This window comes from Rhinolophus ferrumequinum, chromosome 3 (genome assembly GCF_004115265.2).
Source record: "Rhinolophus ferrumequinum isolate MPI-CBG mRhiFer1 chromosome 3, mRhiFer1_v1.p, whole genome shotgun sequence".
NCBI lineage: Eukaryota > Metazoa > Chordata > Mammalia > Chiroptera > Rhinolophidae > Rhinolophus > Rhinolophus ferrumequinum.
The window spans coordinates 15879833-15904962 of record NC_046286.1 but is presented as its reverse complement, the minus strand read 5'-3'; the positions used below and the strand labels follow the sequence as shown (position 1 = coordinate 15904962).

The 25130-nt window shown below is 40.1% G+C and overlaps 1 protein-coding gene across 2 annotated transcripts in view; it reads left to right on the top strand.

The window, feature by feature from the left end:
- Positions 1 to 20279, top strand: part of ADGRF1 (adhesion G protein-coupled receptor F1) — a 44745-nt gene extending 24466 nt beyond the window's left edge. The window contains exons 11-17 of one of the 2 annotated variants that reach the window (XM_033095277.1): positions 1024 to 1212; positions 3512 to 4885; positions 6521 to 6562; positions 7562 to 7621; positions 11204 to 11270; positions 18474 to 18551; positions 19636 to 20279. In XM_033095277.1, the coding sequence (XP_032951168.1) occupies positions 1024 to 1212; positions 3512 to 4885; positions 6521 to 6562; positions 7562 to 7621; positions 11204 to 11270; positions 18474 to 18526 (1785 nt within the window). In that variant the 3' untranslated portion in view covers positions 18527 to 18551; positions 19636 to 20279. Of the gene's footprint in view, positions 1 to 1023; positions 1213 to 3511; positions 4886 to 6520; positions 6563 to 7561; positions 7622 to 11203; positions 11271 to 12513; positions 12694 to 18473; positions 18552 to 19635 lie in introns of those variants that run through there. The other variant, XM_033095269.1, reaches the window with a different exon arrangement.
- The last annotated feature ends 4851 nt before the right edge of the window (positions 20280 to 25130 follow it).

The window sequence follows — 25130 nt, the reverse complement described above, 5'->3', positions numbered from 1 at the left end:
ACCTCCCCATGATGCACTCTTTGGAAGGTTCAAGTACTTAAGGCAGATGGGTGGAAGCAAATGGTGAGGAGTTAGAACTCAAGGCATAGGAAATTCGGACTCCTAGTTCTCCAAGTAGAACTCCACTGACTAGAACTTCTGTCCCGGCCAGAAACTCTGCTATTGCAGTAGGGACCTCAGCATAGAGTTTGTCAAAACTGTGTAATGTTCACTTCGTCCTTTCTGGACCTCAGTTTCCTCATCAGTAAACTGGGGAGGGAGATTGGACCAGATGGTTGCTGGGGTCTATCCTTGCACTGTCCATGTGAAGGCATGAGGGTGAGGGCAGGCACATCCCAGGTGCCCCAGGCAGACAACAGCACTGTCAGCTGAGAAGAGCAAAAAGGTAAAGAGTTAGGATCTGGGCTCATGGCTTGACTTGTTTTGTCCAGAAGGTAATATCCCTTCTTGGCTGCCTTCCAAGGTAGCACAGAGTAATGGAAGCAGATGGGAGCTTCAAGGAAGAAGTAAAACTGTAAATCCAGTGACAAAGTATAGCCAAAGCTCCATGTATGTCCCTCTATCTTCCCGTCCTACAAGGATTTTTCAGAATAATATAGTGGATATAACAGAATTTAGTGCCAGCAGACCCTACCTTACCACTTCCTAGTTGGGCACTGTTTGGAAAGTTACTGAATCTCACTATCAGTTCCCGTATAATTAGGATACTTTATATGACAATGCCTTTTAACAAATGCCTTCAAGTTTCAACTTCCTTTGTTATAAAATGAAAATAATAGTGGTACCTTTTTCAAAGGCTGGTGTAAGGATTAAATCAATGAGTCCTTGGTAAAGCACAAAATAACAGCTCTGGAATATAGAAAGTATTGAATAACAGCCATTGTAGTTACATTGTTATGTAATATCGTACATTACAAGGCACCGTATACATGTTAGTGATCTGTGGCCAATAAATCTGATTTAAATTTGATGAAACACAAGCATTTTGTTGTTTTTTAAGAAGTTAACCATTTTTATTCCTAGAATTTCAGTGTGATCGCAGGCAATGCCACTGAGGCAGCCATGTCATCCTTGGTGCAAAATCTTTCAGTCGTCATTCAGCAAAACCCATCAACCACAGCTGGGAATCTGGCTTCAGTGGTTTCGATTCTGGGCAATGTCTCATCCCTGTCACTGGCAAGCCATTTCAGGGTGTCCAATTCAACAATGGAGGTATGGTCTACCTGTGCTGGAAGGGCCCACTTTTTCTTATTATTTAAAAAAGTTTTCAATTATAGTTGACATTTAATATTATATTAGTTTCAGGTGTACAACATAGTGGTTAGCCATTTGTATAACTTATGAAGTGATCCCCCCAATAAGTCTAGGACCCACTTGGCACCATCCATAGTTATTGCAATATTATTGACTATATTCTCTATGTTTTACATTACATCCCTGTGACTATTTTTTAACTGTCAATTTGTATTTCTTAATATCTTCCCCTTTTTCATCCAGCTCTGTAACCCTACTCCTATCTGGCAGCCATCACTTTGTTCTCTGTATCTGTATCAGCGTCTATTTCTGTTTTGTTTTGTTCTTTAGATTTCACATATAAGTGAAATCATATGGTATTTGTCTTTCTCTGTCTGACTTATTTTCACTTAACATACTACGCTCTAGGTTCATCCATGTTATCTCAAATGGTAAGATTTCTTTCTTTTTTATGGCCGAGTAATGTTCCAAAATACCCCGGAGTGGAATTGCTGGGTCATAAGGTAGTTTTATTTTAAATTTTTTGATGAACCTGCATACTATTTTCCATAGTGGCTGCACCAATGTGCAATCCCACCAACCGTGCAGGAGGGTTTTGAAGGGCCCACTATAAATGCCCTATCTCGCAGGAGGAATGACAAAGGACTGAGTTGACAGTAGAACTATTGAAAAAGATGGAAGAGCCATGTAACAGTCTTTGTGTGAGCTTTACTGCTTCCTTTGCAGTATATAAGGAACTCATGGGATCAATTATGTGAGTTCAAAGTTAACAGAGAACAGCCTCTAGGCAGCCTGGCAGGGCAGCACTTGACTGAGAGGAAGGGATGAGCCTCTGCATTGGATGACACTGTGTGACGCAGGTGCCAAATTTTAATATCTGTTCACAATCTGCAGCTGTTCTTTCCTGTGGCCATAAACTCTGACTCTAGTAGTGTGTATTTTAAGAACTCCCTCTTTTTGACTAGGAAATTCATGCGTTGGTTTGGATATTTAAAAATTAACTTTCAAACTACACAAATAAGACTTGGTTACTAAAATAAATACAAATAAGCAAAAAGAAAACTAAGTGATCTAGTCACCCTAGAATAGCCACTGCTTATATTTTAGGTTATCACCTCAGTGCCTAGAAGAATGACAAATGACACATGTAGCAGGTACTCAATAAATATGTGTCAAATATCCTTTCAAACATTTTGGATGTATGCCTTTTATGTTAAAATATATAATATTTTGTGAAACTTGATTATATAATGTATAACGCTACATAATCACACAATTATGCTGAACTATATAATATGACCATTAGGTCAGAGATGACATTAAATATGAATAAGTTGAACTCCCTGAATCAAAGAAAAGGTGCTCAGACTTTTTTTTTTAAAGTTTGATTATGTGTTGTTTGCAAGAGAGAACTATAACAAAATGGCACAAAAAGGCTAAACACTAAATAGAGAGTAAACACAGAGCAGACAAACACAAACCAAAAGGAGGCAGAGGTTCCTGGAGGCAGTGGAAGAAACGAGCTAGGGGATTCTGGGCCAGAAGCCACAGAGGGCTCGGTTAGGGTAAGGCTCAGCCAGGGTGACAGACGCGTGCAGCAGAATACCTGGGAACCAGAGCTTTAAGCAAGAGCAAGGGTCATAAGGGAGAAACTGGCAAGTTTCAAGGACTTGTTTGGAAAAGGAATCTCTTAAATTAAGACCGACCCTTAAAAAACCCACAAAAATTCAATACTTCCTTGTTGCTTGGGTCCAGTTTTCATGGAGTTTTACTTTATATTCTCCGTTAATAAATAAAACCCATAAATACACATGAATTAAAACCTGAACGTCCATGACATGAGTTTAGAACTTCTGATGTTAGCAAAAACAAACATAACATGGGAAAGCCGTTAAAAGTCATGTCCTGCGCCCTTTGAGCTGCAGCTTGAGTAATGCCGTCAGGAGGAAGGAAATGCATACCGCCGCAGCTCGACTGCAGGATTCTTTCTCATCCGTGTGGAAATCCTGGTGTGCACATGAATGCCCTGGGGTGATCACTCCATGATTTACTTGATGCTGCTGACCCAAGTTTTTTAACTCAAAGCTTCCACTGTGCAGAGCAACTCTGCTGAATTTCACTGATGGATTTTAATGGGATCCTCCACTGAGACAATTCTCAGGGCAAATTCCCTGTATTCAGTATCAACGACTATCCACTGTTAGTGCTCTTACTTGTTTACTCAAAATATGAACTGACGCTCATCTTTGTATTTCAGGATGTCATCAGTATCGCTGACCACATCCTTAATTCAGCATCGGTAAACAACTGGACAATATTACTGCAGGAGGAAAAGCATGCCAGCTCACAACTCCTAGAGACACTGGAAAACATCAGCATTCTGGTACCTCCAACAGCCCTGCCTCTGAATTTTTCTCGGGAATTCATTAACTGGAAAGGAATTCCAGTGTCTGAAAGCCAACATAAGATAGGTTACAACTATCAGACTGAACTATTCCCCCCAAATACCTCCATTCCCGTCAGAGGCCGTGTGATAATTGGATCCGACCAATTCCAGAGGTCCCTTCCAGAAACTATTATCAGCATGGCCTCGTTGACCCTGGGGAACATTCTACCCATTACCAAAAACAGAAATTATCATGTCAATGGGCCCGTGATATCCACGCTTATCCAAAACTATTCCGTAAATGAAATTTTCCTGATTTTTTCCAAGATCGATTCAAACTTGAGCCAGCCTCATTGCGTGTTTTGGGATTTCAGTCATTTGCAATGGGACGATGCAGGCTGCCACCTAGTGAATGAAACTCCAGACACGGTGATGTGCCGGTGTACTCACCTGACCTCCTTTTCCATGCTGATGTCACCCTTTGTCCCCCCTGCCATCACTCCTGTTGTGAAATGGATCACCTTTGTGGGACTGGGTTTATCCATTGGAAGTCTCATTTTATGCCTGATCATTGAGGCTCTGTTTTGGAAGGAGGTCAAGAAAAGCCAAACCTCGCACACACGTCATATTTGCATGGTGAACATAGCGCTTTGCCTCCTGATTGCCGATGTTTGGTTTATTATTGCTGCCAATGTGAAGGCTACGGTAAACCCTTCTGGAATCTGCATAGCGGCAGTGTTCTTTACGCATTTTTTCTACCTCTCCTTGTTCTTTTGGATGCTCGTGCTTGGCATCCTGCTGGCCTACCGGATTGTCTTCGTGTTCCATCACATGGCCATTTCTTTGATGATGGCTGTCGGGGTCTGCCTGGGCTACGGGTGTCCTCTCATCATATCCGTCATCACCATTGCAGTCACGGAACCTAATAATGGCTACAGAAGGAAAGATAGTTGTTGGCTTAACTGGTCCAGTGGCAGCAAACCCCTCTTGGCCCTTGCTGTTCCTGCACTGACCATTGTGGCTGTGAATTTGGTCGTGGTGCTCGTAGTTCTCACAAAGCTCTGGAGGCCCACTGTTGGAGAAAGACTGAGTCAGGACAACAAGGCCACTATCGTCCGCGTGGGGAAGAGCCTCCTCATCCTGACCCCTCTGCTGGGGCTCACCTGGGGCTTTGGCATAGGAACAATGGTGGACAGCCAGAATGTGGTGTGGCATGTTATTTTTGCATTGCTCAATGCATCCCAGGTGAGACCAATAAGAATAGCCTATCCTATCATCAGGTGATTGGAATCATTACAGAGAACTGAGGTTGGTAGCACCACTTCAGAGGCTTTCTCATCTCCTTGTCTCCAGCAGGACTGTAACTAGAATTGCCTGGCAACGGTAAATAGGAAGAAACAAAACAAAACAAGACCCATTTTTCCAACAGTTGCTCTCATATTGAAGCAGAATATTAGAGTTCTTCAGTAATCCATTCCAGGGTTTTAAATCTAGTAAAGTTCACATAACTAACGTTTATCCCTCTTGCTGCTGACTCGGTCCTCTTTCTCTTGTGCAGACCTCTGTAAAAGCACACAGGGAAAGGGAAATAAATCAACAGTACTGGTTGACTCTGAATGGTGGTGCAAAGAAATTCCCTAGAGTGCAGTAGAGGAGAAGCTGGCAAACTCCAGCCAGCACTGTTTCTGTAAACAAAGTTTTATTGGAACAGAGCCACACCTATTTGTTTACATACGGTCTATGGTTGCTTTCCTTATATCAGCAGAGTTGAGCAGTTGCAACAGAGACTGTATGACCTTCAAAACCTAAAATATTTAGTGTCTGGCTCTTTATAGAAAAAGTTGGCTGACTCCTGCTGCAAAGTATGGGTTTTACATGCCACAATCAGAGAGTGTTCAGAGGCTAGATGGACAAAGTAATCCTTGGGTTTTGATGAATCCGGAAGAAAGCTTTCAGTCCTGCTTCAGTGATGATTTGCTGCGTCATCTCTGCGCTATGAGTCAGGGAAGTGGTGGTTAAACCTTTGAGCTCAGGAGTTCAATGAGTCAGGGTTCAAACATGTCATGTTATCAACTGTGTGACCAAATTACTTGATCTCTCTGTCCCTCAATTCTCTCATCTGTTAGACAGGGATAATATCATTACCTATATCATAGAATACATATGAAGATCAAATGAGATAATTTGGCATTTAGCACAGTGCCTGGCTCAGAGCGAATGCTCAGTAGGTATCTCCTAAAAGCAGCTGGTTCTTCACCCACTTTAGTCTACCAGGGAACGTTTAGGTGATAGTACAGATGGCAATCAGGGACAGTAGGCACGTAATGGTGACAGGTTTAGAGAGCTTCTGTCGGGGACAGGCACCAACTGAGGTTCTCTGATTGGGAGGAGGATTTCAAGGTCCAAGGAGGCCTCTGTCAATGGTTCTCCAAGGGCTGGACTTGGTGGAAAGGGGACTGATAGAGGTCGACTCCCTCTGCCTGGCCTTAGGGTTAGAACTCAGTGCCTGCTGCCATCACAGATGTTTGGTAAATGTTTACTTAATGCCTGTTCTAAAGAAAGGCTGAGCTACAGAAGCAAGTGGAATTTATCTGTTTGGGGTTTAGGATGACCCAAAGGGGATAATGAAGGCCTGCAAGTAAAAATGTATCCACTCAATATTTATTTATGCATTTGATGAAAAATGTTTTTGAATACTTTGTGTTATGCTAGGCATTGAGGAAGTCTCACATCGTATTCTCGCCTCAAGTTGCCCACAGTCTAGTAGGGAGACAGACAAGAAAATAACTTCAATGTTTGGTGATAGAATCGAATAGTATTACACATAAGTGCTTTCTTTTCTGGAAAAGACAATACATGTGATGTATTCCTTTTTTGAAGGGTTTTTTCATCTTATGTTTTGGAATGCTCTTGGACAGTAAGGTATGTGTATTCGTTTCTCTTTATTCCCTACCCCAGGCATCTAACACGTCCCCATCAGTTCTGGAGCCCTTAATCATATGTAAGGTTATATTATGGAAACTTTTGTAATAAAATTCTATAATTTTACAAAAGGCAGGCTCAGCCAGGAGACAAGGAAACTACACACTCACTGCTGATAATAAACTATATAAAACTAATCACAACATATAATATGAACATTATAGAAAAATAGGGGAATTGGTTTTACTTTTAATTTTTCTACTTTATATTATGGCTTGGCAATAATTCAAGAGCAAAAGTAGTTTTATTTGGGGAGAATTCTGTTTTTCTCCTTTAATTCATCCATTAGAATAGGCTGCAAGACACACCTACTTCTATACTTCTAGAGTTTTTATATAGTAAATATTAAATAGCTTCTAAAATTAAATAAAATTCCTGAAAAGAATGAACAATGTAAGTAAAAGATAATAGAAAAAAATTTAAATGAACTTGTTTTATCATTTTTCCCAAGCATTGAGCAATTCTGTTGAGAGCGGTAAAGATAGTAAGCTCATTGACTTTGTTTCGATAAGAACACAAGAATATTTTATAATTAGCACAATTATTGCACATGCACAAAACGCCTGAATGCAAAGAAGCATTCTGCTGTTCTTGATTGGCCTAAATAATCCTCTTGTTTGTACAATTCACATGGTTAGGAAATTCTTCCCTTCAAAGATAAACTTCAATTTAGCAATTATTGCCAATTGCTAATGTCTAGATTCTGAACTATTATGGCTTTTGGTACTCTTGTTCTTTGTTTAATTCTAGATTTGTTTATAGGTGAAAAAGAAATAAAAGAATATAAATCACGTCATTAGACACCCATGCTAATAGTCTATTAAGTGCTTCCAGGAAATACTATTGTTAAATAACAGTTTCAGTCTGCAGTTTTGTTCTTGATTTGCCTATGTGTGATTGTATATGGGGTATCTCAATCATTTTTTGTTGCCTCTACAGCTGCGACAACTACTGTTCAACAAGCTGTCTCCTTTAAACTCTTGGAAGCAAACATCAAAGGTAATTATCCCCTACTGCCATGAATCCAATGCACAAATTCCGGTTTTCTATTTTTCTTTTTATACAGCCTCACAGGAAGACCACTTTTGGGTAAAATCCTTGAGTTTCTGTCGACATTATATTTCTGGTACCTGGCCTGGGTGCTAAGCACATGGTCAATATTCATTAAAGAGTATTTGAGTGAGAGAGGGAATGAATGAATGGATTAATGAATGAATGAGAAGGCATGGAAAGCTTCAAGGATGCTCAGGCATCCAGGTCTGTGCTATTGTGGGTAAATACCTTTGAACAATATCATGCGTTTTAGTCTGACTTGTCTTGCAATATCTAGTCAGTAAGGCCCTTTCCTCTGCCCGTGTTTTTGGATACCCTGTAGATCATTTTTCCTTCCCCAGAAAAGTAAAGGTGAGATTTTGACTAACTTCAAATATATAAAATGCTCTCTCTGAATTTTCTCTCTTAAGCTGGAATTACTGACTTTGTCCCATGCAGTTTTAGCTTTTAAGTCTAAAAGCTGACAAGTTTGTATGGAAACAGACAATTTCATTCTTTGCCATAAAAGTACAATTCACATAAGGAGGGTACAGTTAGAAACAAAAGTTTTTGCATCCATATTTGGTATTTTTGACATTAATTTAGACTTTTGTCTTTCAGTGAAACACTGAGGGCCTTTCAGAAAGCATTCTAAAGCAGAGATTTCTGTGTTTGATAAAAGTCAACTGACTTAAGCGCATGAAAACTGACGTGGATGTTTAGCAATTTTTACAAGAGACAATATAAACTTTTGTAATAAAAAAAAAAGAGTAAGGAAATTAACCTCTGACATTAAACAATTTTCCTAAGTCTACATTTCATAGTAGAGGGCACTGTTGTGAATTAGGGAGCAGTGGCCCACAAGTTGGCAGACCTGCCCTGTATTTCTGACTCAGTAACCAATTGGCTGCGTGACCTTAGGAAAGTCACTTAGTACCTTTTGGTTTTAATTTTCTCAACTGTTAAAATTAAGTGTGGGACTAGTTACTTGGAGTAGAACTTCTAACATTCTATGATTTTCAGTTTATGTCTTGAAGAATTAAAGTCCTTTGAACCAGAAAATGTCAAACTAATGAATCATTCGCTACTCTTAAGAAAAGAGAGGGCCTATAGCATATGTGATTGCATTAAAGAAAAACTTATAGTTTGTGAATAAAGTGAGACAGGATATTCCCGACCCCACAAAACAGGAAGTCAGAATTTTTCTCATTTGAACACCAAAGAGAGAAAAACACCCAAGAGTAGAATAAAACAAAAGCAAAGGTGTCTGACAGTGTTTTTCCTCCTTGTTTCTAAGCGTCGACATTTTTCAGAAAGCAGTGGTGGCCAGTGATGGCTTTCCATCTTTTGGATTTGTGCCCTATCTCCAGTTGAGTTTTCAAACTAAGGAATAAAACTGAGATTTTGTTTTCTGGTTAGGTGGCTCACATGCTTTAAAACAAATGTACATTGGCAGATGAAAAGATGAGTATTTGTAATTTTGCATGAACAAGTAGGAACCCAGATTACAGAGGTTGAGGAATGATGAGAAGAAAATGAAGATATAACACTTGGGATGAATACTCCTCCTGTCAAGATTCTCTCTTGTAAGAGAAAAGACAGTGAGGTGAGGGAGGTAACCAGATATAGACACAGGACCTGGGATCACAAGGTAGAGCTGAGTTGCCAGGATGTGAGCAAGTCTATATGTTGGGAGGGATGAATCAGCAAAGAGAGAGCTTATAAACAAATGAGAGAGGGGGGTATAATTGATGGAAGAGAATTCCCAGGAAGTCAGATGGAGTGGCTGGACTGCAGATGGAAGGCTAGTCTCTTCTCAGGACATAGGAAGTTTCAGGCTAGTGCAGATAGAGCAACATGTAAGATTGGGAGCATGATATGGGACAATTCAGACCTCCTAGATATATGTAAGTGAGAGACAAGGTGATTCACTGAGAGACGGGTGAAGGGGTGGTGAAGTAGCGATCTTGAGAAGAGCAGTGGACGTTTGGGTAGTTGACTGAAGGCAATAGGAGCAGAAGCCAACAATGTTCTCAGCAAAGACCACCCCTCAAATCACCATAACACTGTGGGAACCCACAGTGAGCTTTCTCTCCAAACCCTCTCCCTGCTGATGGATCAGGGCCCCTTCTTGGCCCTTCCATTGTCCCTAGCCACATTCTCTCTAACTTTTCACCAAGAGGCAGACTCAGATCACTTCTACAGACTCCCCCTCCACAGAGAGGGGATTGATTTATTCTTAGTTCCAATGACTCTGGTCCAGCTATTCATGCAACAGCTTAAGCCCATGTTAAGTACATGCCAGAAAATGCTGCTTTTTCTCAGACCACATAGAGTCCTTGAGTGTATGGCAATCTAAGATTCCTCTCTCCAAATGGGACAGGATACGGTTTCACTTGCAATGATCATGACCTTAGGATTTTTCATTAGGGTTATAGTAGTATATGTTTACTGAGCCCTGAATTCTAGAAAATCAATTATTTTGCTTTGGAACTTTCAGACATTTCTCATCTCTATATCTATGATCATTTCTTTTTCAGAGCTCAATATGGGTAGCCACTTATGTATTTCAGTGAAAATCAGGAGAGTATCTCTGGGTTATCTACTGCATATAATAAATCCTATCTCTCCTATCTTGATTTAGCTTCCTTGAACTATAGCAAGAAATGGAACTTATTTCTTTCAATATTTGTGGTGCCTAAACCGGTGTCTGGCATACAACAGCACTCAATATGAGGAGTTAAATTAATGAATAAATTAATTAATGAGTGTGAAAAGGACATACTATATCTTAGTACTTTTACCTTTCCCAATAAGTGCATGTTTTTTATTTTAAATATTTTATTTTGGTTTGATAATTTAGTTTTAAATTTTTAAACTCTGTTTAGCCTCTGAACCAATGACAAAAGGATTACTGACAAAGAGATTTGAATACTAAGAGGAGCAAGAATAAAGCAAAGCTTTACTGGAGATCATCTTTACTAGATGTATTGTTTTTCCTCCGTGGGCTCCTCTTCTGGTGATAAATGTATGAACCAAGGAATATAAGCAGGACATGAAAAGGGATAATATCTGCTTTAGAACTATTTTCTAGTTTGTTGTTAGAAGTTGTAAGAATATATAGGAATAGGGGTGGCTGGATAGCTCAGTTGGTTAGAGCACGGTGCTCTTAACAACAAGGTTGCTGGTTCAATCCCCACATGGGCCACTGTGCCCTCCACAACTAGATTGAAACAATTACTTGACTTGGAGCTGATGGGTCCTGGAAGAACACACTTAAATAAAAAAAAATTTTTTAAATTAAAAAAAAAAATGAAATGGAAAACAACATAAAAAAATACAAGATTCACTTAGAAGTAAATTCTTAGGCATTTTACAACCGATTAAAACAAAGAGAATAAGGAAGTGAGTACTCTAATTTCTTGAAAGGAGATTAGTGTACTATGTAAATGGAATAAAGGATTGTTAATGACATCAAAAATCAGAAAATATAGACCATCACCCAAAGGATACTATTAACCCCAAATGACTGGTTTTTCTTTTGTGCAGCAAAACTCATCAGATTTATCTGCCAAACCCAAAGGTGCAAAGTTTTTCAACCCGTTGCAGCACAAAGGTGAGTTACAGGAACCCAAAGATTATAAAAGGTAGGAAGGGAGAATATGGCTACTTTCACATGAGGAAAACTCAATGGCAACTTTTTAAAAATTTCACATGGGAAGTGTGAGGTATCAGCCAGCCATGTGCCCAGAGTTTATCTGGTTAGTGCTCAGGGCTGACAGAACAATGCTGGGGATTGGATGCTCATGGAGACCAGCAAATGTCACTTTTAATTTCATCACAAGATACTGCCATTTTCTCAGTTAGATTACATAAACCTGTGGCGTTGATCATCAAGGCCACAGGGTGAAGGATTGTAATTAGACTAACGTCAATTGTGTCCTTGCTGAAGAATCGCTCCTCTTGTGTCAGCTGCTGAGCAGTGGGCATAGGCCATGTGCCTGTGCCCTAATATTGGGTACATCCTTCTCCCTAAAGTGTTCCTGGAAATGGAGGAGCTACCATCTGCTATTGGTGAAAGAGCACTCTCTCCTCTGTCTGTGTCATGCATTGCTCCTATGCTCATATATCGGCTGTGGCTCAAGTCAGTGGTGTTCAGTTAATGGAAGACTGATATCTAAGCATTGAAAATAGTTGCAGTATTCTCAGAGGAGAAGGCTGCGTGCAGCGTTGGGGTTGAGGAAGAGCTACTGCATTACAAGCTAAGTTGAAGTCCTACATAAGTGCCTGTGTCCCATTTCACATTAAGTTACATTAATATCTTATTAAGGTAGTGACCTGGGCAATTTAATTTTGATTCCCATCAAATTTCTTGGAATTCCAGATAAAGTTCAAGTGTCTAAACTTGAAAAGTCACTTGCCTTTTAAAATGTTTAATGTGCTCATCTAGAAGCCCTGGGTCCTGTTTATCGCTGCCACCAACCAGCCTGCGTGCTTTTTACAAACCTCTTCACGTTTTGGGATTTTGTTCTTCATCAGTAAAGTGAAAATCTAAAACTTCACTAAGGTTCCTTCCAGCAATAATATCCTGTGATCTCACATCTACTTGATCTAATTTCCCAGCAATATCCGAAAAATATGGTGCTTCTCTTCTCCAATGAAAGATGTCTGACAAATGCAAGTTTCTATGGCACTCTGAAATGCTGTTCCTGTTGATCAACGACATTCTAGATCTTTCCTCACTGTCATCCTAAAACTGTCCAGAGTTGTAAGGAATTGCATAGGTTTATTATCATTTTAGTCTCATGCTTGATGCCCACTTAGTAGCAATAATTCAAATCCTCTCTTTCTTCTCTTAGGCACTTATGCATTTTCTCATACTGGAGAGTCCTCAAATGACATCATGCTAACTCAGTTTTTCTCAACTGAATAAAGCTGGAAACCATAAAATCAAGGAAAAAATTTTGGAGCAACTTGACATTTAGAGCTAAATGTCAGTGAAGAAATTAGCTCAATATTAGATGGAATTTTCTGATTTAAAAGTCTAGGAATAAAAGAGGGAGGTGTCTTCATTACATAAATGTAGAAGGGTAGGTTTTGTCAGAAATTATGTCAGTTTTACTAGCCTCTTAACTGCCACAAACTGTGCTTTCCTTTTTCATAAAATAGCTTTATTCCTGTACCATTTCCAATCATCTGGAATTGGAGTAAGACAATTTCATGGAATCACCTTAGATAAATTGATGGACCATGTTCACTTTCTCATCACAAAGTCATTGGTATAAATTTTCTGGAGTAAAGTAATTTGCCTCCTATATTTTCCAGTTGGATCTTATGCTTATCTTTCCATTTTAGGTTCAGTTACATAACTTTGAAAATTAATCAGAAATGAAGTGAAAATTTCTGTTGCAGGTAGCTTGGTAGCCATTAACTAGGAAGTATAATAATGCAATTTTCTATCTAATGCAGTATTTTTCAGTTTAAAAGGCACTTTTGTCTGGTCCCCTTTCCAGTGAAGGGAGGTATACAGGCAGATCTAGTACAGAGATGGGGAAACAGAGGTTCAGAGAGGTGAGGTGACTTGCCAAACGTTGTGAAGCCAGCAAGGGAGTTTTGGGGACTTTTAGGACTTTTGGTTCCTAGTCCTCTAGAGCCCCATTACAGCCTGAATCCTGAGAAAGCTGTATGAGGTTAGCTACGAGGTTCATTACTCCCAGAATTCTCTCTATGTAAGGAGCAAATTGAGGAAGAATTTGGTTGTCAACTTCCAGGGAGATATTCTACAACAACCTTGTTTTCTCTCATAATACACCGTAGGTACTTTCTGGAACTTATTTACACGTATAGCTGGTGCCACTCTTAAATGCGATACAGAGTAGTAGGTGGATTGATACTACAGAGGGTGCCAAAAAAATGTATACACATTTTAAGAAAGGAAACAACTGTATTAATTGTAATACTCAATATATACTGATAACAAAAGGTGAATACAAGTCACATTTGACTTCTGCAATTACAAGAGGTGCTCAAAGTGGTTACCATCAGCATCCAGACACTTCTGATTACAGCGAACTACTTATCTATATAACAGCAAACTACTTATCTATATAACATCTACTACTCAGTGAACTACTTATCTATATAACAGCGAACTACTTATCTATATAACAGCGAACTACTTATCTATATAACATCTACTACTCAGCTAACTACTTATCTATATAACAGCGAACTACTTATCTATATAACATCTCTTAAAATGTGTATACATTTTTTTGGCATCCTCAGTGTATGAAGTGACATTTCACTTCCATACGAGTATTTCCATCCCTTTTTGCTCACGTGAATTTCCACATCGACTGCAGTGCCCAGAAAACCAACCCCTTTGACTCCTTGTTTCCAGAGTCTCTTAGAAATTTGTACTGGTAATTTTTAAAGCAAGAATTGACTTCTTTCAACAATAATTGTGATGATGATGATGGTGGTGGTGGTGATGACGGTAAGAAGTCAAAGAAGAAGAACCAATATTTATAGAGTGCTCACTATGTGCTGGGCATTATTCTAAGTGCCTTGTATATATTAGCTCATTTCATCTTCACAATAAGCTTGTGAGCTGGGGAATATTATTATCCATCTTTTACAGCTGCAAAAACTAAGGCACAGAGAGGTTAAATCTTGTGAGCAGGGTACATGGATGACAAATGGCCATGCCAGGATAATAGTTATGGATGTTGAATTATTATAAGAAGAAGGCTATATAAGTCTGACTAGGAGAAAATGGCATCATTTATTTAATTGTGATTAGAATCCTAGACTCTCTGGTCTGTAAGTGATCTCAGGCATCATCTAGTCATCATTTTACACGAAGCCCTGATGTCCTAAATCTAACAGCCTGTGATTTCCATGGCTCAGAAGCCCAGGTCAGGACCCAGCTGACTGGATCCTTTGCTCAGGGTCTCACAGACTGTAATCAACGTGTTGGCTAGGATGCATTTTCATCTGGAAGCTCGACTGGGGAAGAATCCACTTCCCACTCATTCAGGTTGTTGGCAGAATTCATTTACTTGCAGTTGTGGGAATGAGAACCTTGGATTTTTGCTGACTATTGGCTAGAGGCTACCTTGAGGCCAAGGAGACCCAAGGAAACTCTTGAGGCCACCTACACTTCTCTGTCACATGAGGTTCTCCAACATGGCCACTTAACGTCAGTAAGCCTGAAAGAAGAATCTTTTACTCCAGTCTGCTTTTAAGACAGAGTCTTGTATAATATACGGTAGTCAGGGGAATGATATCCCATAATGTTTGTAATAGTCTATTGTTAGAAGTCACAGGTCCTCACCACACTCGAGGGAATTTATAGATACAAATAGACCCTTAATTGTGATCTGAATGTTTGTGTCTCCATGAAATTAATATGCTAATACCTAACCCCCAAGGTAATAGTAGTAGGAGGCAAGGTTTTCAGAAGTACTTAGGTCACGATTGCTGGAGCTCTCATGAAAGGGATTAATGCTCTTATTAAAGAGACCCCATGGAGCTCCCAGTCCCTTCTACCACATGAGAACAAGGAGAAAAGTTGGCAGTCTGCCTCCTGGAAGAGGACCTTCACCAGAACCTGCCCATGTTGACTCCCTGATCTTGGACTTCCAGGCTCCAGAACTGTGAGAAATAAATGTTTGTTCTTTATAAGGCACCCAGTGTACGGTATTTTGTTATAACAGCCCAAATGGGCTAAGACAACATCATTGTGAAATTTCAGGCCACAGAATTTAAAAAGAAGATTCATAAACAGCATAACAATAATGTAAAATGATTTTGCTATAACTGAAATAAAAACGTAAGTATATTTGGAGAATAGAAGGTATATTTTAAGGGATGGCAAAAGAGATCTAAATCTTCGTTCTTTGTTTTTGGAAAACAATAAAACTGAGAAGCCAAAAAGTAGCATTGTAACCATGTTGTTTAGAAATATGGAAATAAATATCAAAAGAATAAATCAGTTAAAAGAGATTGTCTCCGAGAAGCAGGGAATTACAGATTTACTCAGCTCTTGAAACTGCATCCATGTAACTGTGGTTAAATATAAATAAATTGTGTGTGTGTGTGTGTGTGTGTGTGTGTGTATAAATTGGAGAGAGAATGGGATATCCTCAAGTTGGAAGTCCCCTTGATTCATTTGCATGAACTTGGAGGCCACAGTGCTCTCGAAGCTCACGTGGCTTTGGTCAGCTGCTTCAGGTCTTTGAGATACCTATGAGACCTCCAATTTGAGATGTCAAGTGGGCCACTGGGTATACTAATCTATTGGTCAAGGAAAGATCTGGGCTAGAGATACACTCTTAGGGTCATCATACTTCTAACAATAAAATATGACAAAAGTTATGGGATGTTACTCTTCTGATTGCCTTATATCATACAAGACTCTGTCTTAAACGCAGCCTGGAGGAAGTGATTCTTCTTGTAGGCTTACTGACAAAGCAGCCATGTTGAAGAAGCCCATGTGACAGGGAAGTGTAGGTGGTCCCAAGGGTCTCAGGTAGCCTCTAGCCAATAGTCAGCAAAAATCCAAGGTTCTCTTTCCCACAACTGCAAGTAAATGAATTCCACTTACAACCTGAATGGGCTGGAAGTGGATTCTTACCCAGCTGAGCTTTCAGATGAAAGAGATGGGACCAGATAGCACCTAGTGGGTACAAGGAGAGAAGTAAGGAGATCCAAGCATTGAGCCAGAGCACCCCATCATCTAGAGGTAGAGAGAGGAAGAGGATCCAGTAAAGGGGAACGAGAAGGAGCAGCCTGCAAAGTAGGCAGGAAACCAGGAGAGTGTGGTGTCCCAGAAGCTAAGAAGAGCATTTTACGAAGGATTTCAAGGAGAGCAACTGGGTTAAATACTCCTGAGAGTCAGGGAAGACAAAGTCTCCAACTTGCCCATCTCAGTTTGAAAGGTGAAGATTATTGATGTATGAATATAGTAGGCACTCAGAGTGAGAAATCTCACTGTTACAGTTTCATAATAGAATGAAATCATCTTCGGATTTTGCCTGGCCATTTATCAGATAAGCTCTTCCAGATTTGTAACTAGCTATTTCAGAAAGATTAATTTCAAGTTTTTCTCATGCTTCCAGAACAAACAAAGAAGCTGAGTAATAGTCATTCTGTAGCACCTAGATTGTTTCTCAGACTGATGCAGATTTCGGTAAAAGCCTCAAATCTATTTCCTTCGTAATGATTCTTAAATGGCAAGACAATTTGCCTTTTGTTTAGAAGGCAGCAGGGTTGTGCTGTACTTACCTTTATCAAACTTCAGGGGGCGAACTCTGACTAAGAAATAAATCCTAGGCAAATTTCTGAAAGCTTAATCACACCTGAGATCCACCCTGGAATTTGGGGGTTTGCAGCACGTTTTAAGGCAGCGACTCTAATTAGGAACAATTTACCGTGTACCTGCTGTGTTTTGGATAGTAAAAAAACCATTAGGGAGCTAAGAACATAATAGCTCTGTTTCGGATCAGCAAACAATACCTCTGTTTCCTGGGTTTATGCCCAAGGGTGTTGGAGAAGAGTGAAGGCTGTTTCTAAGCAAAGCAGGAATTCGCCATGGTTGGAGTGGGCTCTCCACCTGCTAGGAAACCAGTGTTTTATTGACATTTGGGCTGCATCCACGGGTGGCACCTTGGGTGCCTTGGGCAAATACAGTTAATTCAACTGGCATGGTGCAAAATAGACTGGGAACATTTTGGGTGTTTTGGATTTATCTCTTACTTTGGGAGGAAATGAATAGTTTGGCAAATTTTATACAGTTTTGCCAAACACAATTTTATACTCTACAACGACTGAGTTACCTAAACTCTTTACAGAGTCCATTTTGTACCCAAGGTCTTAAGGGGACAGGGAACATAACAGAACAAACAAATGAACATAAAACAGTGACTGCATTTAGTGCCGGGACTTACTAGGCCTCCAAAGTTTTGTCAGGAAAGATCAGAGCTGCTGGCAGGTTGCCCCTCAGCCCTCACCCTGTGGCTCAGGGCTGCCTTGGGCGCACAGTGTGAATTGAAGAAAAGGGTAGGAGAGGGAACAGATTATCCAGTCTTTCCATACTGCAGTTTCTGTGTGAGAGTCAGTGTAGACTGCCTCCTTTGATCCTCAAAACAACACAGTAAGTTGCATACTATTCGCCCCTTCTTTAGATAAGGAAACCAGGGCTCAGAGAATTTGAGTCACCTGCCTATGGTGAGAAGAATCTGCTCCAAAATGCTCTGCTCTGCCTCACTTCCCTTGTTTAAAAAGCCTCCAGCCTCACTCCACACAAGCAGCAACACTTCCTGCTCTTTTATGAATAGAGATTTATCCCTTTGGGATAAATACTGGACATTGCAGCTGTCTTTTAAAGGGATACCATTCCTAACACCGAAATGTGAAGTAATTTCCCCAGATACTTTACTCCAGATTCTCCTGATATCCTGGGCAAAGGGTGTGTGTGTGTGGCGGGGGAGGCTGGGAACTTGAGAAAAGAACTAAAATGATAAGTGATAGGGGAAGAGTCCCAGAGTTCACTGATTACCACAAACTCCCCCAGAATTGGTCTGCATCTCACCAGGCTTGATCCTAACCCAGTGTGCCTAGATGGCCTCCCGTAGGGCTAATATGGAGGGTTGTCACTGGAACAAGGTCCTTGGGAGGCCTGGCCTCTAGCTTGCCTTAGTCATTTCTCTGCGTTTCAGTTTCCCATCGGTCAAACCACAGATCTGCATTTATTCGATAAGCTCACAGATCCCTTCCAGTCCTGACTTTCTCTGATTCTGTGTCTCTTCCCTAGGTAACACCCTGGGAGAAGAGAAATTTATCACCAAAGAGTACCAGCCCAAGTGAATTTGGCAAGACCTTATCTTGCTGGGTAGGAATCATAGATAAAGTATTGCCAACAGCTACATTTATGCCAACCCAATGGGAGGAAACACCCCTTTGGAATTCTGACCCGATGCTTGAAACCAGAGCAGAGGGGCGTCCCATTGTGATGTGCTGCCAAGGGACACATTGCTTTTGTGGATAAGGTTTCCTGGTTCTTAGATCTCAGCCATGTTCCCCAACAAGGCATGGGCAAGGCAGCTGTGAATTCCATGACAACACGCAGCCGGGCACTGCCAAGGACAACTCTCTGCAGTGTGAAAGCTCTGCCTGGCGCTGGTGATAATGTGACTTGTTTTCCCGAAGCAGGTTGGGTAAGGGAGCCAGCCCCACCTGTCCTCTATGTCACCTGATTGTGGAAAATATTATACAGCCTCCCTCCCCATCAATTTAAAGAGGAATAAAAAAGTCGCATTCATGGAATCACTTCCAGAATTTATGTTGATAATGGTTGACATATTAAAGTCTGCATATTAAAGGTTGGTGCAAAAGTAATTGCGATTTTTGCAATTGTTTTTAAGTTGTGAACCACAATTACTTTTGCACCAACCTAATAATATAACTACTAAGAAAGAAAAGGTTTGAGGTCTGGCAACAACACTTACTAAATGTATTAAGTTGGTTATATTACCAAACCTTAGTCACTTCTTCTGTAAGCAAAGGTAATAATAGCTCCTTACAAAGTTATTGCTGAGAGCACATGAGAGAAACCTGGGAACTCTTAGCATCCTGCCTGGTATTTGGTAAGTATCCAACAAATGGTGGCCAGTAATAATATTAGTAATGTTAATAATGAAGCATGAATTCTACAGGATATTGTTATTATTCCAAAGCAGGACACTTAGAGGAAAGATACAATCTTTAGGGACCATAGACAAGGGTTCAAATCTTAGTTCTGCTACTCACCACCCTGGATGGGCTATCTTATCTCTCTTAATTTGTAAAATGGGAAAAAATGGCACTCACCGTGCAGTCATTGGGAGGCTAAAATGGAGAAGGAAATTAAACAGTTTGTTTAGTGCCTGAATACTGTAGATGTTCAATACATTTTCTTTTTTCTTCCTCTTTTTCAGTGGGAAAATAAACTCAAATTTTCAAGAGTGTGAAGATCAGTGTGCCAGGGATTTGATCAAGCAAAACTTTCATATTGGGGCATTCATTCTATCCAGATGGCTTAGAAAAGGCCTGTTTAAAGGTGAAGGTTAAAGGACTACAGAGGGCTGTGAAGGAGAGAGGGGCCCCTTCTGTATATTTCTATTTCTTTTCCATTATCCTAGAGAAAAGTTTAATGACAAGTAGAACGAAATATAGCTCAGGCAAAAGAAATTTCTAAAGGAAGAATGCTGAAGAGTTACAAACCTCAAGAAATTTCTAATTATTTTTTTCTCATGAACATAAAATGGGCTTTAAAGTATATGAAAAAGCATTATATTATGCTAAGCGAAATAAGTCAGACTGAGAAAGACAAATACCATATGATCTCACTTCTGTGTGGACTCTAAAGAACAGAATGAGCAAACAAAACAGAAATACACTCAGAGATACAGAGAAAAAGCTGATGGCTGCTAAAAGGGAGGGAGGTTAGGGGATCGGGAGAAGGTGAAGGGATTAGAAAGTACAAACTGGTAGTTACAAACTAGTCATGGGGATATGAAATACAGTGTGGGGAATATAATCCGTAATGTTGTGAAGATTGTGTAAAGTGCCAGATGGGCGCTGGACTTACCAGGGGCATCAATTCACAGACGGTATAGATGCCTGGCCACTGTGTCGTACACCTGAAGTTCAAGTAGAATAATATTGAATGTCAACTGTAATTAAATATATAGGTATATATAGTCGCGGGATGTAAATACAGCATAGGGAATATAGTCAATGGTACTGCAACAGCTATATACGAAGTCAGAGAGGTAGTGGACTTGGGGGGCGGTTGTCACTTTGTGAGGGGTGTAAATGTCTCGTCATTATGTTGTTTTGTACACCTGAAACTAATATAAGAAAAAAATAAAATAAAATCTAAATGCTTATACAAATAAATAAATAAATAAGTAAATAAATAAAAGCATTCCTGTAACTTTGACTTAGGACATTTCTAAATGTCCAGCGCTCTCCGGTTCCTAAATTACAATTCCTTTCTGACCCCCTCTTCCTCGGCCTTTTGCTTTTTTACGTCATGGAAGACCAGCCAGCCACCAGCCTGAGATGTCTTTTTCTGGCCTCCTTTTTCCCTGCCCCAGCACCAGAGTGTGTACATTTCATCATCCTGACCTTGCAGGTGCTGGGAGGGGGTAAGTAGTACAGTAATATATGCATTTGATTGAGTGTTTAAATGAAGCAAGGTTCACATTCCAAGTATAAGTATAAGGTGTATAGGCAGTGTGGCTATGAGGTAGTGAAACTGATTCCTGATTTCCAAAAAAGGAACTTTAATTTTTACTTGTTTATTCATTTGAGGAAGTTTGGTGTGGTGGGCAGAAGTATAGAAGCTGGAATCCACATTTGCGTGAGAGTTCTTACACTTAGCCATATGTACTCCAGCAAGTGATTGAGTCCCTCCCCGGCTCAATTTTCTCAACAGTAAAATGGAGACAGTAATGGTACCTGCCCACAGGGTTGTTACAAGAATTAAATGAAATAGTACATGCAGCAAACTTCCTGGAACGTAGTAGGTGCTTAATATATGTTAGCTATTATTACTGTTTGCTTTTATTTTATTATAAGTATGAAAGTATACAAGACAGAAAATAAAAATTTCTTTCCTTATTATATACTTTTGCCTCCCCAGTCTCTGCCTCTGCACCAAGAAATAATCATCATTAAACATTTGAAATATATCTACCCACACAAGTGGGACTCACTTTACACATGTATGTATTCTCCCTTGTAAGCTTATAGTTGATGTTTATTTCAAAAAATTCACAAAAGAAATTTGGAAAATTTCTATGAGACTGAATCAGATATGAAATACAGAGGGAACAATTCTCAGAGCTTTAGAGGTTTGGAGGTATATCTAATTTTCAAAATAAAAACTGCCTTGTTCTACAAGGCTACTCCTATCCGCAAAAATAAAGGTCTGGATGAATTTTATTTTTTCAAAAAATTCACCACCCTCTCAAAGCTGCTGATATTGTCGTCAAAGCAGATATTTAGAAGACTGTGATGCTGGCCCTGACGGTGACCCCAAGAGAAATGTTAACTCTGTACACACACCCTCACTGCCCCATCTACCTGCCAGCCCAGTAGTGCTGTGAAGTCCCAAATCAAAGTGTAAACTCTGGGATTCTCCCTCCAGTGCAGCCGATAAACCCAGCAACCTCGACTGTCAAGAGGTGAGACTTCACTGTTGAATTCCAGGTTCTCCTTTGCAAATGCTTTATGCTGAAAATAAAAGTACATGATAACATATGGTTCCTACACGTGCTCTTAAAATATTCCCAGGGGGGAGCGTAGTAGCAGGGAGTCCTGGAGTTAGAGTTCATTATATATCACTCCTGGCTGAGCGTTTGCATAGGTACAGGTAGGTACATTTTCCTTGTGTCACCACTGACTGAATGCTCATATTTATCATGTCTACCTTGTCTAGAAAAAGTCCACTCAAGGCACATCTTATTAAAAATCAATGACTTTTAGACTCAACAAGCCTTCTATTACAAATCTTCTGTGTCCCAGTTACATGTCTCAATACAAGATTTTTTACACAGAGAATATCACTTAATCCTTCTTCTAATTACCCTGTCAGTTCTATAGGTGAATAAACAGAGGCCAACCTCACTTAGAGAGTGAAAAAAAATGAGATTTAAACCCAGGACTCTCTCACTCGAAAGCCCACGTTATTTTTGCTACAAAAACTACTCAAGACCCAAGAATCACTGAAAGGCTCGTGAGGGAGGGATTGTCAAGATGCCTTCTGGTATCTATATTTTACTTTGGTTAATGTCTTCCTATCAACCTATTGATTTAGCCCTAGCAAGAAGTGCCATCCCTTAGCCACGAAAATATTGGCCATAGAGCTCATGGTTGACAGCTCTACTGCTGGGTCTACCTACATCCTTCACAGGCTGTGCAGCCATTTCAGGCATCAGAGGCTCCAATCCTTGCTTCCCCAACCTTAACCCCCACAATCTATGGACAGACAAGGACGTCAAGAAGGTGGAAGAACGTCCTAAGAGTGTGAGGACATACTTTCAGGAAGCCAGGCTTCCAGGCTGAATTGCTTGAATGGGAAGGTAACTGTTGTTCTTTCTCCCACAATGGAGAAGTCAAAAGGCAGGTCACATGAGAATCCCCTAGGAAAATTTTCACTTTCATTCTCAGCCCACTTCCAGGGGAGGGGTGGTGAGCGGAGACTGTCAAACAAACAAAAACCAAACAAATAAGTAAAACACCTTTATTGGATCATGGAAAGCATGAGGGCATGAGGGGGAGGAAAAAAAAGTAAAAAGAGAAATAAAAAGAAATCATGTATATCCCTCCTGCTACTGAGAGCGTGTTGTGGGGAGATTACATAGGGTTTTATATTCCTAGAAAGAAAACAAAGTGCAGACATTAAGGGGTACTGTACGAAGGGCACTGACCTTCCTTTTTTCCTGAAGGGCTTATGGACACCTCACAAAGAAAAATGGATGCGTACTGGGGAGAATCTCTTTAATTTCTTCTATTCGTCTGAAGGAAAAGGTCAAGGTGAAAGAACTGGAAAGCAAGAAAGTGCCATTTTCAGAAAAAAAAAAACCTGAAATGTCACTATTACCCTTAGTTATAGGATAAAGAATAAAATATGCTCTCCTTTTCATTTTCAGCATATAAAATGACACCTCAACGCCTTCCATACTTTCTTAGTTGGAGCACTTCTTGTTCCTCCTGAATATATACGGTACTATGAATCTTAGGAAAGATCCTTTCTTTGTGTTTAGTGGAAGCTAGATCAAAGGATTTGACAAGATTTGAAGCCATTATGCACAATAAACTTGACCTCACATTCTCAATCTTCAGAGCTCATGGATGAGACAAGCAAAATGTAGCTTGTTTGTAAAGGGCAGAGCACTCTTCTGACCTTTAAGAGCATTGGTAGTCATGCAGACTTTGGAACGGACAATCATATTTCATGCTTTTAGGCCTGGGCAGGGAGCAGATCACCTTAGAAAAGGACATTTACCCTCACACGCTTCTGAAGGGAAGAGAACATTTCTTGAGTTCTTTCACCTTTACTCTAATGGGCAAACAGGCTTGTATTTTTAGCAAACACCGCTGGAGACCAACTCATTCAAGAAAACAAACATAACGTGAACTCTGCAGGTCTCTGAAATGGTTCTGGGAAGTATATGAGCTTGGGTCTCACTTGGAGCCCTTCCAAGATTCATTCATCTACTCGACAAGAATCTACTGGGTGCCTACTAATGGGCCAGGCACTGTTCTAGGTATTGGGGATACAGTAGTGAGCAAGATGAACGAGGCAGATGAGGTTCTCGCCCCGGTGGAATCTATGTGTCTCTCATCCGTCACGCATTCCCCCATGGTCACAAACCCAGAACCAGTCTACAGCTCTTCAGCTTGCCTGGTCATTCCCTTCTTGCTCTCTCCTAACCTCTGCTATCTTGCAAGGTGGAATTTTTATTGCTTTGGAGTACTTAGGTCCTGTCAATGAATAACTTGGTTTTCAACTGCTTTTATCCTCTAGTTCCAAAAAACAAAAAGAAAGGAAGGAAGGAAGGAAGGATGGAAGGAAGGAAGGAAGGAAGGAAGGAAGTAAGGAAGGAAGGAAGGAAGGAAAGAAAGATCACTCACCATGTTGTTTCATTTACATGGAAAGCCCACCCACTCTCTCTTCCACCTTTGCAAACCTTTCTGGCTCTTCCAGGTGGAGGTGGCCTTCCATGTCCTGCATGAAGACATTCCTGCTTGCTCCTGTCTCCATCAATTCTCCTCTCCTCTGAACCTTCTAGTACTTAAGTAGCCACTGAGATATTACAGGGGGGTATTGTTGCATACTTTTCCTATTGTTTGCTGTTTTTTATCTCCATTAATCTTGTTTTACCTGCTAGATTACACATCGCTTGCCAGTGAGGACTGTGTTTTATCCTTTGGTAGTAGCTAGGTCATTGGTATTAGATTTGAATATGAATTGTATACATTTGAAATATACCTTTTCATATGCTAATGTAAAAGCTTTTAATAATTGAGTAAGGTTCTGAGTCATATATATATATATATATATATATATATATATATATATATATATTCATTTAACATCTTCTGAGTTCCTATTATGTCCAAAACCACGGACTGCTGTGCGGGATAGAAAGGAAGTTGAAAACACAGTATATGCCCTTGAGGGGTTCATGTTCTCCTAAATGAACCAGGAAAGGTCAAGAAATGATTCAACAATTTTGAAATTAAAAATAACACCATGTTGTGATTCTTGGCTTCAGTGATCTTAAATTGCTTGTGTGTGTGTATGTGTGTATGAGTGTGCATTCATGAGTGTGTGTGATAGGTGTTACATTTGGTTTATAAGAGGAAAGGCCAGCTCTGCCCTATTTTAGAGAACTTTTTATATTATGCTAAAACTGTC